Source organism: Porites lutea, chromosome 11 (genome assembly GCF_958299795.1).
Source record: "Porites lutea chromosome 11, jaPorLute2.1, whole genome shotgun sequence".
NCBI lineage: Eukaryota > Metazoa > Cnidaria > Anthozoa > Scleractinia > Poritidae > Porites > Porites lutea.
The window spans coordinates 11,886,133-11,903,392 of record NC_133211.1 but is presented as its reverse complement, the minus strand read 5'-3'; the positions used below and the strand labels follow the sequence as shown (position 1 = coordinate 11,903,392).

General features: G+C 39.8%; 1 protein-coding gene across 2 annotated transcripts; it reads right to left on the bottom strand.

Annotated features, from left to right (window-relative positions):
- Positions 1 to 1,025: 1,025 nt before the first annotated feature.
- LOC140952558 (rasGAP-activating-like protein 1) lies at positions 1,026 to 17,049 on the bottom strand. Of its 2 annotated transcripts, XM_073401985.1 has the most exons (18): positions 16,683 to 17,049; positions 16,455 to 16,511; positions 14,162 to 14,275; positions 13,515 to 13,683; positions 12,301 to 12,341; positions 11,591 to 11,708; positions 10,368 to 10,496; positions 9,458 to 9,549; positions 8,653 to 8,918; positions 8,108 to 8,172; positions 6,610 to 6,728; positions 5,892 to 6,075; positions 5,192 to 5,329; positions 4,563 to 4,707; positions 3,717 to 3,892; positions 2,835 to 2,972; positions 2,184 to 2,319; positions 1,026 to 1,394 (listed from the first exon to the last, which is right to left on the bottom strand). In XM_073401985.1, exons 1-18 carry the CDS (start codon positions 16,748 to 16,750, stop codon positions 1,057 to 1,059), a joined length of 2,493 nt encoding a protein of 830 aa, XP_073258086.1. In that variant the 5' UTR covers positions 16,751 to 17,049; the 3' UTR covers positions 1,026 to 1,056. The 2 variants fall into 2 exon arrangements, with proteins under 2 accessions (XP_073258086.1, XP_073258085.1); XM_073401984.1 differs by lacking the exons at positions 10,368 to 10,496; positions 14,162 to 14,275; positions 16,455 to 16,511; positions 16,683 to 17,049 and having other exon boundaries at positions 13,515 to 13,678.
- Positions 17,050 to 17,260: the final 211 nt, after the last annotated feature.

Genomic DNA, 17,260 nt, shown 5'->3' with positions numbered 1-17,260 from the left:
TTTTTTTTTTCAGTTCTACATGTGTTCTTTTGCCCTCAGTTTGAATGCAAAATTGATAGAATTGTGATGGTGAATTTTAAACGTAATGAATACGCGAGAAAGATAGAAGGCATCTTTCTCACAGTCTCAAATGTCATAAACCAGACGCCAAAAGGCGTTTACTGGGCTGCCATAAACCTTAGACTAGACAGAAAAGTTGTATTGTATGGAAACGAGAAGTATACCAGAATAGACAGCCGTTGGATAATGGAAGAAAGTAACTAAAACACTAAAGCCATTCCCATTGCACCACCCCGACCCACGGGGCTCATTCTTTCCACAAGCAACATATTGCGTAAATACAACCGTAATCTTCCTTTATTTTGTCAAGTATATCTATATATTAACGTAAACAACAGCATCTTATGCCTCCATCTCATAATCTATAATCTAATCTCATTTTTACTGTTAATCGTTCTTCTTTCGCTGTGGGTTAAGGACTCGCAAAATCGCCCAAACGTTTCTAGTAGTTCCATACAAATGGAATTCATTGAAAAGCATATTCAATGAGAACATTTTGAATTTTGCAGTCATTGATTTCTTAAATAGGATCCCTAGTCCTTTCTTGCTCAGAAATAAGGAAATCTTCCACTGGAATTGAAACTTTCATTTCTTCTCTTTGTGCATACACATTCTTGGGCAAAGAACTCTCCAGAGTTTGCCAGGGCAAAATCGTAAAAAAACTGCTTAAAATAGTTTAGTTAAACTTTAAAATGATGTCTTCAACGGTACTGAGTTGTTAATGTTAAATTGGTTACCGTCGAACGACCACTTTAGGTATAAAATATGTACCTTGAGAGCCCAGCAGTAACTCTAGGAAGTGGCATTTAAACAAGCCTGAATATTTTTTTGTATATCCAATATGAAATTTGCTTTAGCTCCTTAGTGAAAAGGAAACGTGAAAAAATGGTCGAGAATATATCGTCTCTAATATTTTTTGATAGTTCTACTAGTTAGTAATTATTTCTTATTTTATTCTCGTTTAAGAAAAAAAAATACTTGGATTTGTAGATAATCCTACGATTTCTTGATCTCTTTTTCCTCAAGCGTTTGGTGAGCTTTCTCAAGCTCATCAATAACTTCTACTAGTTTTGTTGCTATAGCTCTCTCACTATCGGTAGCAGGCATCTGGTCTGACACCAGTGGAACGTTTTTATCATTCATTGTTTCAACGACGTTTTGGTTGGAGTCCAAAGAGTCCTTTTGGAATTCTTTAGTTTCTATGAATTTTTGCTTCAGCTCTTCGCGGCTCTGCAGTAGCTGGGTAAAAATCATCTGTGCTTCGGAATCTGGGTCGAGTGGATCCCGCCAATCACTCAAAGTCACGTGGGAGTGCGTCAGTTGGCAACCTCCAGCTGAAAGAATGAAAAAAATAATGCTTTAGTTCACCCATTCCCCTCTGGATGTTTTGTCGAAAAACACCTTTTGAAGCTTTTTTGAGATGTTTTTCCTCACTCTCTGACCAAGAAGAACAAAAAAGCACTGTAGGTTGAACACTACACTGCCTTCTGTTCTTGGTGGTAAACATTCTCGACCCAGTTATTACGCTTTTCCCCAAAAAATTTCGTGTTTGGGGTGTAAAAGTGACACTGCCCCCTTAATTTCGCAGTATGTATATCGTGCTCATCCAATGACACACAAACATTTCATTGTAACGTCTTTATCATAAGCTATGTAATTTCGTCTTTCCATGCAATTAGAAATGACTGGCGTTTTCGTCGTACTTTTTAAAGGGCTGAAAAGAGTCCTGGGCTCGAGTTTGATTTGTACCACTGACTGAGACACCACTGCTTCCCTAACGTAGGTACCTCTTAGGTATTATATTCGAGTCAAATCATGATAAGCAGTATTTGTCAAGACTTCGGAGGAATTACGCCAAATTTCTGGAACCCTTCAGGGGTGATTTTACAATTTTTAGACAAGCATCCTCGTCAGCTTTTGGGGGAGTGTTCCCCATTTTCCGGTAGCCATTCATGATGTAAGCAATGAGCCCTGGTAAGATTAAGGAGACCGATTGATGAAACAGGATAAAAAGAGAGTAGTATCATACTAGTACAGCAGCAGAGGTACTCGTGGTTAGCTCTTGCAAAACACATTTGATTTCATGCACAGGTCACTGTAAAGCAGGATCCTTGTGTACTAACCTTGTCTGAGGGCTCGTTTGCAACATGTCCACTTATTTTTGTGAAACACTCCCGGATGGAAACAGCTCAGCATCTTGGGATTGGAAATTGTCGTCTTTCTTATCGCCGAAAGCCACTGATTCATTTCATTTACATCCTGCGTTAAAGCAGAAAACCCACAGTTTATTCAAGAACGTCGGTTATTTGCCATTCATGGGCTGTTTCGGTTGGAAAGCAAATGGAACACTGGCGCGTTAATAGCAGGGCCCAAAAGAAACATTTTCGAGATGAATGGAACTACAATGAGGTTTACAGTCCCATCTTCCCGTTTGGCAAGTTTCGACTGGATTTTCACATCAGCTTTACGCCCTCAGTTCACGACTGTGCCTAGTGCCCCCCAAATCCGCCCCTCGGCTCAATAAAGATAATAGTGTAAATAGCATACTGAGAACCTCCTCCCTTCCCCCACCCGGTTGGGAAGTTTGGAATAGTTTTTGACACCATTTTTAACGGCTTTACCTTATCGGGGCCCCTGCGTTTAATACCGCCTTAACAAATATGTTAGTCCGGTAATAATTTACAGGCAAAGGCAAAACGCCTTTAAACTCTATTGCCTGTTAATATGGGTCAACATGATATTGATAAAGTCACAGTTGATAGCTAAAAGCCCACCTGTGCAGCAAGATAGAGGATTTGAACCGTGTCTTCGTAATCTTTGCTGACTACTTGAAACACATTCGGCTTCTGAAATGCTGACTCGTCAACTCTCTCGACAGCAAGAATTTTCTTTGTCGGAAGAAATTGTCTTGTCTGTAAGAGAAACGGCATGAAGAAAAGCAAATTGGTTGCTAGTAGCCCTATTTTTTCCTTCAGAATTAATCATAATCACGATCATGATTACCATACAGTGGAACCTCGATCATCAACGAAGGGCCAAGGGACTGATAAAATAGGTTTGCTATAAAGGGGTTTTGTTATATCGAGGTTCTTTTCCATATATTTTCCTGGCTATTACTGGGGCGTGGAATATCGCTCGTTTTTCCGAGGACTTCGTTGTATAGAGGTTCGTTAAACCGAGGTTCCACTGTAATAATAATCCTGATTAATATCATGGCATTGGAGAATCCCTTTACTTCCCAAGGAAAAGAAAGCCTATTCTGAAACACCATCTTATTACACCAACCTCCCATCCCCATCCCAGATACGATCAATTAGAATGCCACAAGAGATCATTCTCTCTTGAATGCCATCATTCCCATTCATATTGAGAGAACTACTATCGGAGCTCCTTTTTTGTGCCAAAGATTATCCATGTTATTCAATAAATTATTTGGTCGTTATATAGCTCAGTTCAGTTCGTTTTAAAAGGTTACCATGCTGCAACCGACAAAAAGTAACAATTTCAGTAGCATATCCTATCTCATTTTTCTGCCCATTTTTTGCAACCTCGTTTCCAGGCCTTTTCTGCAGAATACGGCCAATTTCAAGGAAAAGCCCTGGGGACAAGAAATTTTTTTATTGTTTGCAACTGAACGAGTGTTTCTGCTTAGTTACCTGTGAATCATTCGTTTTAGCGTAAAGGAAGTTTTCCGTACTTAACCAACAGTAACGCTTTTTGAACTTGAATGGTTTTGGCAGCCTGGAATCCAGATAGCGACACTTCTTGACAAAGCCTTCCTTGATAATAAGTGAGTGACTGAATACGGTTCGTCTGTGGTCACATCCTGGAACTAAACAGAACTAGACGCTAAGGAGCGTACACTTCGGCGTCGTGGTTGTGGAATTAATTGTAAATGCGGAGGAATAGTAAGAAACGATATATGGTGAGAGTAAAGTGTCAATTTGTGAAATTATGGGATTTGTCAGAATATTCAGCTTTGAGACATTCCTGAGCGTCGCGAATCCTTTACTTCGCGCTCCGCCGAAGTAAAAAAGCTAGTAATCTTCCTCAAGTGCTAAAGGGATTTAATTTTTTTAAGTAGGGTAGTGTCTTGCCGTAAGCTATCTTGACGCACGCAGATAGTGGTAAGAATGCACCATCTCGGTATCATGCAAGTATCAGGTATAGCAATAATTAGGCAACTCACGGAAAGACTCTTAGGCGGTTACAGAATCCATCTCTTCAAGTATGTCATTCGCGAGTGCTCAGTATTTCGATCAGTAATGACTTAGTTGAAGAGATAAGACCACAATGTAGTGGTGGCTACAATTGGTTTCAGCGGAGATTTATTTAACTGTCTGTAATGACCAAATTCTCTAGAAGGCGAGCTATGGCAGACAATTAGAATCTGATCAGTCAGGATGGTGTCTGGTTTATTTTTTGTTGTATTTTCCCTGTTTGGTGTCTGGTAATGACTCTGATCGAGCAGACATTGTAAAGGAGTTACTTGTTATGGTTACCTTGCTCATCTTCCACATCAGCCAGTCTGTCAAGGAAGTCTTTAACTTCGTCAGTGTAGAATCCAATCCACTTGTACAATGGTCCCATCCATTCCTCCTTCCCGCTATGCTGAGGGAACTCGATGTTCCCAATTTTTTGGACTGTCTGTGAACAACAGAGTAAACCAGTGATACATGTTTGATTGTAAGTGCTTGATTGCAAACATTCTCCAAATGAAAGGAAGTAAAAGAGTAGCCCTTTTCGGCTTCCTTCCTATTTTCATATATTTCCTCTCACATTAAAAAGAAAAAAACAGTGAGATACTCGGAGTTTGAGCATGTACGCGCGATCTTTGCTTTTACGCTGTGCACCGACGACACTGTGGAAAGCCCTGGCTGTTTTTTGCATACAGGCATGACCTTTTTCCTCTGCCCTCACAATATAGTACATGTTCTGATGATACAGCTGTGTGAAATTAGCTTTTTAAGACTCAAAAAGTGTTTGTTTTTTAATGCAGAAAATGCGTATCTAAGGGTGGTTAGTCATAATTTGTTGACCAAGAGATATTTTCATGTCCTCACAGTTCTTACTCGATTATCCTTTTTTTGCGCAATATTTTTCTGACTGCCTGCAACTAAATAATACCGACCTTTGCCAAGATGGTCAGTGTGCGTGAGACGTTCTTGTCAGCATGGTTGTTCCTTAAGCCGAAGAGCTTGGGTCCCAGAATTGCTGGCGCATAAAAGCGAAGAAATAGGAAACCACTCACAGCTGTGTACTTTGAATCCTGGAAAACAGCAACGATAAAAAGTAAAGTACAAGTTAATTGTATTGTTTTATAGCAATGTTGACTCTTCGTCTGCTCTTAACAAAAAAAGTTATCCATGTTCCCTAGTAAGGAGTGATATCGTGTAACGTAAGAAATTTTGCTCTGGCAAGGTCTTTTAAGGGTGGTTTTTGTGGGTTTGTTGCCCGCTTTTTTTCACAACGATTCCTCATCCCGAACTTCCATCACCTCTATCCCGAATACCGTTTGCTTTTCCAACACCTCATCCCATGCCAAAATTTTCCCGAATCCCGCTTCCCGTGTGGTGGTCAAATCCCGAAAATCGAGAAAATTTGTGGGTTTTCCCTTCCTCACTATATCTCGGTCAAATCCCGGATCCCGAGAATACCCTTCCAGACCCTGTATTCTTTAACCCGGCCCCGAGGGATGGTCAAAGTTGGAAAGGAATGAAAAATGCTGTAATTTTTACTGTAGCTCCTCAATAACTCTAGTATTTCCTCTCTTTAATCCAGTCTTGTGTAGTGATCCGATATTCTCAAGTCAAGGTCATTCCCAAATTCACCTCATATCCAGGTTCGTCTCCAAAGTGGTCTGAGACGCGCCTTGCGAGATTTCTGAACGCCACGCGCATGTAACTTGGGCAGTCCTTGAAAGAACTCAAGATGGATGTCATCACGGCTTCTAAGTATCCTGTTAGTACTGACAAGCTTCTGTCTTGTTCATCAGCTGGCTTGAGGCTTAATCGCCTGGAAAGAAGACAAGGAATATAATATTCCTTGAGCTAGCCAGTGAACATAATTCCCTACACGACAGAATCTACAATATGCATTAAGTGTTTACACTGATCCTGACTGAAATGTCACCACTTTGAGGAAGTGTTGTTATCAGTGTGGCCTCTCCCACTTGCCGAATAGGGAACAAAAGAGAACAAGTACCATTCCTCTTGAAATCATCAATCGTTTCCTAAATATTTTTTACTTACAAGTCCTCTCAAGTTTGAAACCTACTTCAGGCGGTAAGCGTCCAATGTAGTCAGTCAATCACAAAAGGTACTGCGACTGAATCAGTATGACAGCTTTGTTCGGCAAATGTTATTAAGTGATCATTTCCGCAAGTGCATGAGCTAACACTTTTTAACAGTCTTTGAAGTCTCTTAAAAGAGCTTACAAAGTGTATCAAGGGGATGAGCAAAAAGTCTTTTTTATCTGATTTATTATTTATTTTCTATGGCATTTACAAGAATAGCTTTTTGGGGGGTTTATTAACTGCACGTAGCCTACCTAAAAGCGCTTGATTTTCGCTCCGCTTTACTTGGGTCCAGCTCACAGTATTTACGCTCCTCAAAAATCTTGTCGATCACTGGCTTGAGAGTATCTGAAAGGTACGGAATGCCTACAATCTAACGAGAAAAAAAAACTGTCAGTGAAATTCCGGAAGAACTCCCCGAAACTGAGCTCATTGTCTGTATGTGCGGCAACAAGGGGTTCCAAAAAGGAAATGAATTTTGAGTCATTAATGCTGGTGCAAAATGAGTGCAGAATTCGAAAAATTTGCCAATCTTGTTGCATTTGCAAATTTATTTATTCTCGCCTTGATAATGGGGCGGATCCCGTACATAACCTGCATTAAGAGTTCGGCTATTTTCCCTGTGATCCCCGTGGAAATGAAATAATTAACAATTATTGGACGAGGTTGAGCAAAATATCGTGATTTGCCTGTGGGGAGCAGACCAATAATTGATCTGCGAGACACCGACAAATCACGATATTTTGCGATAACCGAGTTCAATAATTGTTTTATCATTCGATCACCGTTTTTTTTTTTTAATGAATATCCTCGGGAAGCGAAGCGATCTGCCGTTTTCACGCAAGAGCCATCGCAAGAAGGAGAAAAGCACGGTTTCCTTTACGCATGAGCAGAATATTATTTGCAGCCAAACAAAGCCAAACACAGTTGGACGGCATTGCGCATGAGCAGACCATTATTTGTAGGCAGTTATTTGCAGCTCACGTGGTGGGCTCTCGGCCAATGAAAAGAAAGAAAAATTTGCTTCGAATGATAATCAAATATATCTCGTTCACTCTGTATCAAGGACGCTTAGCTCGTTGCGCTTTTTCATTTCCACTCAGTTTTGAGACGCAGTCCGCAAGTAAGGTTCAGTGGCCAATTGGGTGCACGTGGGTAAATCGTGTACCTTTATTTACGAATGTGAGGAGGTTCAGAGAAGAGTCGCGATCCCTTAAGACTATAAAACCCCTTTTCCCGCTTGTCTATATTTGGGAGGAGCATATATTCCCTAGCCCAACCAGCTGGAAATCGAGCTCTTCCCCATCCGAGCAACCATTCCTCAGGAGCGTAGAATATTCATTGATCGGTTTATTAAACCAATCTCGTCGAGTGTCTTAATTAAAGATGTTACTGGTTTGCAGTGTGTAAGCTACCGATAATTTGTACGTTGTATGTCTTGTAAACAGTGATAGTCACTGGCTTTCACTTCCCTCAGAGTCAAACAATATGCCACTGAACAGTAGCCTGCGTAGCAGGCGCTTGGAAGTAGTGGGTGCAAGAAAGAACGGTTCTTTCTTGCGCCCACTACTTCAAAGCACCTGCTACGCAGGCTATAGCTAGCTACTGAACAGTGGCTCAGTCCCTTTCTTTTTTTTTTTAGTTCGAAGCGTCTTTGTAGGGCGTACGCACAAAGAAATGAAGCCAAAGGCAGCTTTGCTAAAATTGTGGGGAAAAAAGGAGCACTTATTGCATATTTATTTGCAGTTCTACCTTCATGAACTGTTCCATGCATTTCGCTGCCAAACTGTTACCTCTAAACAAAGTCCTTGGATTACCTGTAAAGAAAGTAAGAACACCTACGTTAAAACAATTCCTTATCGGTCTTTGGATCTAAATTGTAACCTTTAACTGTTCTTTCCGGAACTGTCTGCAACCAGTCAAGCAATGTATTCTACCAGTGCTTCTATTATACAGTGCAAGTGTACTATTAGCTTTACCATAGTTAGTCGAGGGGACTGGTCATGAAAATTAAAGCAAAGACATTGGTCTTTGAAGCTCGCCGATTTTTGCCTTGTCACGTGATCGCGACAGTGCACATTTTCAAGCCACCATGGCGTCCATCCAATAGTTCCTTAACTAACTATGGCTTTACTTTATATGACATCTCTCAGTGTGACTATTCCTTCGAGGCGTGTGATTATTTATCTTTTCTACTTTTGTTTGTTGGGTTTTTTTCTTGTAGCGTGACTCGTATCATGGTAGATGTAAAGATAGAGAAAGCAATATAAGAATACTTTAATTTTGATTTTCCTTACTTGTCTTTCTTATCTCCAGAAGTGTTACATAATCCAGAAACGGTATCACCAAGTCTTGACCAATAAACAGCCGCACCAGCTGGTGAGCAAATGTTGAAAGGTCAGCGGTGGTAAGCTGGTCTATTAAGCTCAGCACAGTAGGGTCCAGGCTCTCTGGGTTGTTTGTACAATTGACAATAATCTCCGTCAAAGGGTGGTAACATTTTTGGGGCAAAATACGCTCCTGTGTGAGACGGAATTTCATCCTGATACTGCCAAGATTTTCTCTATCGGAGGGAAGGAAGATAAATTCATGATTAGCGAAGTAGTTGAATCTCAGAGTTTCTTTTAAAAAAGATGTTACATTAAAACCAAGACTATGCTGTCAACATCTCCGAAATTTCATCAAAAGTAGGTAACGTCGTCAATCAACCAGGACGCGAAGGAAAAAAGGGAGGAAAAGAAATGGAATGAAAAGAGAGGACAACAATTAGCTTTTTTTTTCGATTCAATATGTCTTCATCCTCTCTAACTGTTTCATCCTGACAACAATCACCTATAAAGTTAATGATGTAGATCACTAACTTTTCAACTTTTTTACAAATGAAAATATCAAAGATTTGATTTTATGTTTCTTGCCGGGAGGTGATAAGGTTGTTTTTTGCTTCCTCCCCCCCCCCTTCCACTTAGTTTGCGTCTGTTATACAGGTCGACATCTTTGTGTAGAAACTTTAACTCATCCTCTGTCATCCGATGATCACCGGTAGTTTGGAAACAGAGGAACCGGAGAACAAGTCACTTGACTCCCCCAGTTGACTTAACTCACGTTTTCTGTTCTTTTGTTTGAGGCAGCGGCAACAACTTGTACCAGGCGTCTCTACTGAGGCCAACTTTAAGCTTCGGTAGAAAGAAGGTGGCCTGAAAGGAAAAACAGAAACTCAGACTATGAATTGTACCGAATTATCTTTATCTTCTGGTCATGTAGCCTGAGAAAACGGTTAGCATTTCGCGACGCCACCACTGGAGGAACGAGCGCAGAAAATACGTGCTGATGATGCATCACCTCCCGGATGTGGGTAGTGCTTCTGATTGGATGAAGCAAATCTTCAACCAACCAGAAGTACCACCCAGATCTGGGTAGTGACTCGTCATCAGTATGGAATTCATTCTACCCTCGTTTCTCAAAAGCCATTTCGAAGGGAAACTATTGATGGCGTCGCAAATGTCGGCTGTTTTCTCAGGTCGCCGCATGTAAGGAAATAGTGTTAAGTGGATACAGAGGTTACAAAAAACAACTCATTTCTTAAAACGAAGTTCCACCTTGTAATACATAATGATAACTCCTGAGAAAGGGAGGATACCCCTCTTGCTCCTGAGTACATTGAAGTGCCCGGATGAGACTGAATGGTGGATCTTATCTTAACCCTTTAATTCCCATATAATAAATAATCTATATTTCTTAATAATGCATGTCCTTATAACCTTAGTCTTTATCGGAGTAGTGGGAACATATAAATGTCAAGTGAACTCATCCTTTTACAATAATTTCCTTAAATATTCATTATCTCTGTCCTGTTAAGAATTAAAATCATGGCTTTGAAGAGAAAATCAATGCTGAGCTCTGTTAGGACTCGCATATGTGTATTTTTTGTAAGCATCTTGTGACCCTTCTTTGTTTGTTCATAATAATCATATTTTTTAAATTTTGTTCGTTTGATTAGTCCGTAGTTTCTTACCTTTCCGGAGCACCATAGTGCATCTGATTCAATTTTTACTTCGGCCGTGAGCTTCAAGTCCTGTAATGGCTCCTTGATGTCAAATTCCAGGTACTTTTGTTTGCTAGGGATCCAGATCTTTTTGTTACCCTGGTCAAAAGATTGAACTAATGTTTGAGCATGGGTCTTTCCGACGAAAAGACGGTATTAGAGATCGGAAACCGATTAACGCATTCCCATTCCAATCAAATTTGTCAACCTTTAGTCGCACGATATGACAGCAAAGAAACTGAAAACAAATCGGGGGGGGGGGGGGGGGGGTACTCCCTTATAAGGGCTTAATGGGGACGTGCGGCCAGCCAGGGTATGTTTTTCGGTATTTTTGTCTTAAACAGGGTATCGAATTTATCATTTTTTGTCTTAATCAGGATATCGATTTATCAATTTTTGTCTTAAACAGGATAAATGTCTTAAACAGGGTATCAAAAATCGGAATAATTCTGTCTTAAACAGGGTAGGAAAATCAGCGATATTTGTCTTAAACAGGGTCAGGGTATGAGGGGCCGCGCCGCACCTCCCCACCCAGGGATATATCGAGTACCCCCCCGGAAACAAATGCACCACTTGAAATGTGTTGTTCAAGTTCAAAGTATTTGTTTTGCTCATAGATCTCAGTGTCCTCATTTCCGTCTTTGTAATTGTGATTGCTGGAGCTCACTGGTAGAAAACGCAAATCAGTTCTTGATATGCGACGGTTTCGTTGAAAAATGGCCAATTTGATGGAAAACGCTCGACAAAAACGACGTCCCCAGGTACTCACAGAGTAGCCTGTTCCAGGCGTTCAGATAGAAGAGAATTTTTCTCCCGCGCTCTACTATCTGAACGCCTGAACAGGTTACTCATAGAGAGGCTCATGTTTTACTAGAGCTCGAGATATCACAGTCACCACCCGTGAAGCGATCACACGGAACACAGCATTTCTTATTTCAAGCTGTTTTGATACGAAACGGTGCCTTTTATTGGTAAAACCAATCATTTAGTTTGTGAATAGTCTTAACTGGGTTTAGGAAACGACAATTTACGACGGCGAGAGTCGCATGCATGTACGTAGAATACTGAGTAGCCAAACTAACTAAGCTATTTACACGTTTGACTACAAAAAACCCGAGCAGTGCTTCAGTCTTTGAGAGTACCTCATTGTTAGTAAATGTAAAAAAAAAAAAGACGAAAAGCAAAATGCATACCTCAGGTTGTTTGACGAGGGCCTCCCTCAGTGATTGTCGCAGATGACAAGTGCTACTATCTCCAAGCGAAAGCTTAACTATTGGCTCCATACAGCTGCGAACTTTGTCTGGAAGATCCCTTTGTATACATAAGTTAAAACTTGATTATGAAAAGTTAAACGTGAGCCCGATTAGCGACCGTGTTAAAGGCCTCTGGCTGTGGTTGTTAAATTATTATTAAGGGTTATTCGATAGACTAAAGAGTAACACCTCCCTAGAAAAAAATATAATTTGTTCACCCGCGAAATACTGAGGGGTTCTTAAGAACTCGTTTAAACATTTCCGTGTGCTGTAGATCTAACTAAAATTTGGACGTGTTGGTTTTTGAGAAGAGAGGAAAACCTGTGTACTGACTGGGAGAAAAACCTCTCAAAGCAAGGGAGAGAATCAACAATAAACTCAACCCTCCGACATATGGCGTCGACGCCATATTTGAACCCTGAACCGACTTTGGTGGAAGGCGAGTGCTGTAACCACTACACCCCCCTTGTTCCTCAAAAGAATCGACTCCCATCACTGGTTGCTGACGTTTTTTACGGACACATCTGTAAGACGAACACCGGCGGTATCTCAAATCATTGGATAAGAAATCTAAGTCATTAATTGACTTATTCTTCATGTACTTATGGCCTCTGGGCCTCGTAGTTCGTGTTTATCAGCAAAAATCTTACCTCACTTCCAGCACTTTAACTCTAATTTTATTTACCTCTCCCTGGTAAAAACAGCAGAAAACATCGAAATTTAAACTAGTGTGATTGTTGAATAAACTAATCGTAAATTATAACAATACAGTTAAGATTGTTCTAAAGACTCTTCCTAAATCTGGCCAAGTCCCGGTAACTTTTGGGACCCCAAACGTACATTAAGTACTGTCTAGTAGCTTTCATTTTAAAAAAGTGATAGACAAGTTGAGGATGGAATCCATGCAGTGAAACTCCCAACTAGAAACACCTTTCATTGCAGCATTACGAGAAGAATCACTGAAACTTCTATTCAGTAGCGTACCTTTCTGCTTTTTTTCTTGAATTTTTAGTATTTTTAATTTTCCTCGCCGCCCTCCGGCTTCGAACTACATGTGGTTATAGAAGACTACATGATTGTTCCAAACCAAAGGGTTTATTCCTAAAATACTACCACTAATAAGCCAGTTTATAAAGAAAAATGAAAGAAACGAATAATAGAAACAATGCATGAATACATTACAGTAAAATTGTGATTTGTAAAAAAATAAAAAAAAGAACATTGAAATCGAACATGATAAAAGCAATCGAAACTTCTTAAACTATAGATCGGGCGTTGGACGTAAGAAGGAAATCTGTTCGTCTTGAAAACGGGCCTAAATTTGCGTGTGTTTCTTAGGTTCGACGTAGAGGTATTAAGAGCAGGGAGAAGGCCGTGTAACTTATTCTCTTTGTTCTATTGTAGTAATGCAAACTATTAGTCTTAAGGGATAGAGTACCGAAGTGTGACGTCATAGAAAATGAAATTTGTGAAATTATGGGATTTGTTAAGATATTCCGAAAGAACAACGTCCAAGACGCCTACTCGCCAAAAATTAGCAATTTGGGGCAGATTGTCTCTGAGATATTAACCTAGTTATGCTCCGATGACTCCATACAAATCCTTCTAAATCTTACCTGGTTCCTAAGCTTATGAACCAAGCCAAATTAAGAAGGATTTGTATGGAGTCGTCACAGCATAACTGGGCTAATATCTCAGAGACAATTTGCCCCGAATTGCTAATTTTTGGCGAGTAGGTGTCTTGGACGTTGTTTTTTCAGAATATCTTAACAAATCCCATAATTTCACAAATTTCATTTTTATGACGTCATCACTTCGGTACTCTATTGAATACACATGACAATGAACGAGATGTTCTTTTCACCTTCTCAAAAAGCGTTGTCTCGATCCTGATATCTCCTTGAATATCTGAGAAATGGTGTGAGTAAAAAACAGGGGACAGTGGAAACCATTTGTCCAAGCCCTTTGCCCCAGAACCGCTGTTTGTCAACATATCGCGGTCAAACGTGACCCGCCCGATGAGATCATCAACTCTGCAGGGAGAGACCGGAAAAGCAACATGTAACAGTTTGGAATTTTACTCAATGTTATAGTTTTATAACTGCAAGTTCTCTGGTCTCATAGTTAAAGCCCAGACTCAATGCATTGTGGACTGTTGTCACTGTTTTTGTTTTTTTAATATTTGCGATAAAAAACGACCTGCGGGCCCTTAAATTAAAATTAGAAAAAAAAAGAATTTAGATGCCAACCTCACAAACCGCTTGCTGGGAACTTGGTAATATTTTATTCACGAAGTGTAAAACTTGTAAAAAAAAGTGGACTGAAATGCTGTATTTTTAGGAATATCCCGTGTCATTTGCTGGTGAGTTTATCTTTCTACTTGAAGAGAAAATGATTTCTCTGCAATCTTCGTATTCATGCCGGAACAAGAATTCGTGGTGGTGGTTCGACAGATGACCGTTCCGCGGAGATTTCCAAAGAGTAATTTAATCCGAATTCTATCTTCCTTACCCGATTGTGTCCTCGTCATAAACGTAGACTGACAAGTTAGTAAAACCAGCTGGAAGAAACATTGTGTATTCTTCGCCCCAAAATGGCTCTAAATCCCTCCATACTGTGGCAGTTCTGGAAGAGAATAAACACCTCACAGGACAGGTCTCTTCAACGAGCTAAGTTGTAACTCCAACCACAAATAAACACCACATTTTACCCATCCTTCAGGCTCCAGCGCCGTAGCTAGTATGAGGCCAACCGAGGCACTCGCCTCGGTAAAATTTTGACGAATTTCGCCGATCATTTTTATTTTACATAAGCGATCATCGGATATTTTTAACGCATCATGATATTACAAAGAATTCAGCAATTCAGTCAATATACTATGAAAAAATTACCATATCATCGATCTCAAGGGGCTACGTACGTTAACTCAAATTTTTTTTGAACAAATACTGATCAAAACCATTGGCGAGGTTAACGGTCACCCAGATTATGTAGCTTGTTTCTGATTATTGCTTTTTAAATTCCACTTAAATTAACTCGAAAAAAAGTTACCGAAAGGCCCAGAAAACGCTGCAAATCGCATTTCCGAGAGACTAAAGTTCAAAATTTCTCGGGGGGGGGGGGGGGGGGGGCATGCCCCCGAACCCCCCTAGCAACTTCCGCCTGCCTCGGTTGGCCGTTTGGTCTGGCTACGGCACTGGGCTCGGCCTGTTTTTCAAAAGAAGGAAAACGCTATCCACCAGGTAAATCCCTATCTACTACTGGCTAACTTGTTTGGTTTCCTCAATACTTATCTACTCATAGTGATTTATCTGGTGATTAATGTTACCCAGTTTTTAACCTGAAATCAGGCGTTTTTTTTTTTGCTTCTTTGTTTCTTTGGCTCGACTTAAAGGGATAATAGGGAGAGGGCATGATCTCAGGCTACCCAGTTTTTGAACAACTGGGCCCAGCTACGCAATGCATATAATGTAGATACTATATACGGGACACAAAACCAAAACATATTTCCATCCGAATGTACTCAGAGTCATGATCTGAATTTGAGTCAGCACCTAATTTTTTCTTTTAACGAACAGAGACTGTATATTTTTGGAGAAGAAATGATTAGTCTTGCACTAGTTTTTTTACTTTAAAAACATAAAAATAACACGTTAATAACTCAACTACATGATGTTCGCGAGTTTTCAAACTAAACCGTGGCAGCCTGCCGGCAAAACAAAGACGACGGAAACAACATGCTTTTTCCATTCCGCTGCCAAATTAGTACTGATAGTATTTTACGGTATGCTTCAAAATAAAAAATAATACAATTTTAAAGGAGCCGGATATTCTAAGACTATTGACCCCCGTTTCTGTGTGTAGTCGTCTGTGTTTTGCTGTCAGTGTTTTAACTTTGTTTTCGACTGTTTGATGCTAAAACATCCGGTCGGTTTTTTTGTAATTCAGCTTTCATCGTGATCGATCGATGTTTTGTGAACTCTGAAGAACCAGTTAAAATCACTTTATAAATACCGGTATATCCTTTTATTTTAGTTTTTTAGATAGTCATTTGCATTTGAGTTCATACATGTAATTGTTCACTTAATCAATAAACGTTAATACCTTTTGTCCCTTAAGGGCAAAATTATTTTTATACTTTTCTACTGACAAAAGTATCAAGCGCCACTAACGTAACATAGCGCCAACAATGTCCCCTCGGTCGCAATGATTGTCTGATGTTTTGACTGCTTATCTTGTACCCTTGTAATTAAATTGAGCTGATTAAACATTGTCAGTTGCTAGTGTAAATCACACGCGAGGGAAACAAAGCTGCGATGTGTGATCTTTTAATTACAGCAACGATCCTCCTCTATTCGTGCCTTTTCACATCCTGACCTGATTGTTTAATACAGCAGTTGCCTCGTGGTTCCGCCTATATTGATCGTCAAAAGAGGGTTAAATATATAGTTTTTAATACGTACTTTCAGACTGAAATTTACAGAACTATTGTCGACGCAGCGATTTAGACTGTTTTCATTGTTCGGTTTATTGATTTTTCAGCTTTTCTTGTTTAATTTGCGCATTGCGGCATTCCAGTGGAAGCTAACTCATTATCAGGGGGTAAATACTATATTGTAAAAGTTAAATTGATAAAACTGTGCGAGGTTATAAAAATATCCACTCTGCGTCATTAATTCCATCTTTTTTGAGATACTTTGATTTTCCTTTTCGTTTAATTTTTTCTGTTCTGTAAATTTGCTCATCGTAGTTGTTTTCTGAAAGTGAACCAGTTTAGACTGAGTCACAGACGAAGTTCACTTACCTTGCTACAACGTCGTTGTCTACCTTCACGATGCAATACGGATCACTCTTTCCAGAGCTATAAATAAAACGGAAACAACATTGTGTTTTCGTGAATAAAAACATCGAGTCCGTTCAGTGTTCATTACGTATAATGTCTATAATCGCGCTCCATGTTGCACGATTCAGTTAAAAGTTAAATAGTTAACCATTGAATATACAGTTGAGTAAAAAAAAAGTTTGGACTCACATATCTTTCCTTGGAAGGTTCTTTCCCTCTCCGATACGAAGGTACAAAATTGTACTTTTTGCGGACATTTCGGACAGTGAAATGATCTTGACGTCGATCCGATGGTAGAACCAAAACAGGAAACAAGATCAGAGAATGCCGAGAGAGATGTTACTAACTCAGTCAAACAACTCAATTAAGTTTCCGTCTATTTATCAAGAAGACCAAAGACAAGTCTGTTCTGGTTCGTGTTTCGTCTTTTAAGAGAGCTGTTCCAATACCATGTTGCGTAGTAGAAAGTCAGCTTCCATTTAAGGCAGGTCAAGCAGAATGTTTTGCTTTCAATGGTTCTACAATTGTCTTGCGTTCCCTGCATTTAATTAGCAAGCAAAATAAACAGTAAAAGGCCTGTATTGGACAATTAGTGGTGACACCTAAGCTATAATTAGCATAGCTTCACCCTTGCAAGCTATTGGCGCAAATCACAAATATTGCTATTGATTTTTATCAAAAGAAAACGTCCGACAATTTCGATTGTTACGTATTTGACTGACCAGCTACTGTTTAAATTTGCCAGCGAAGAGGTCTTTTGTTTTTAT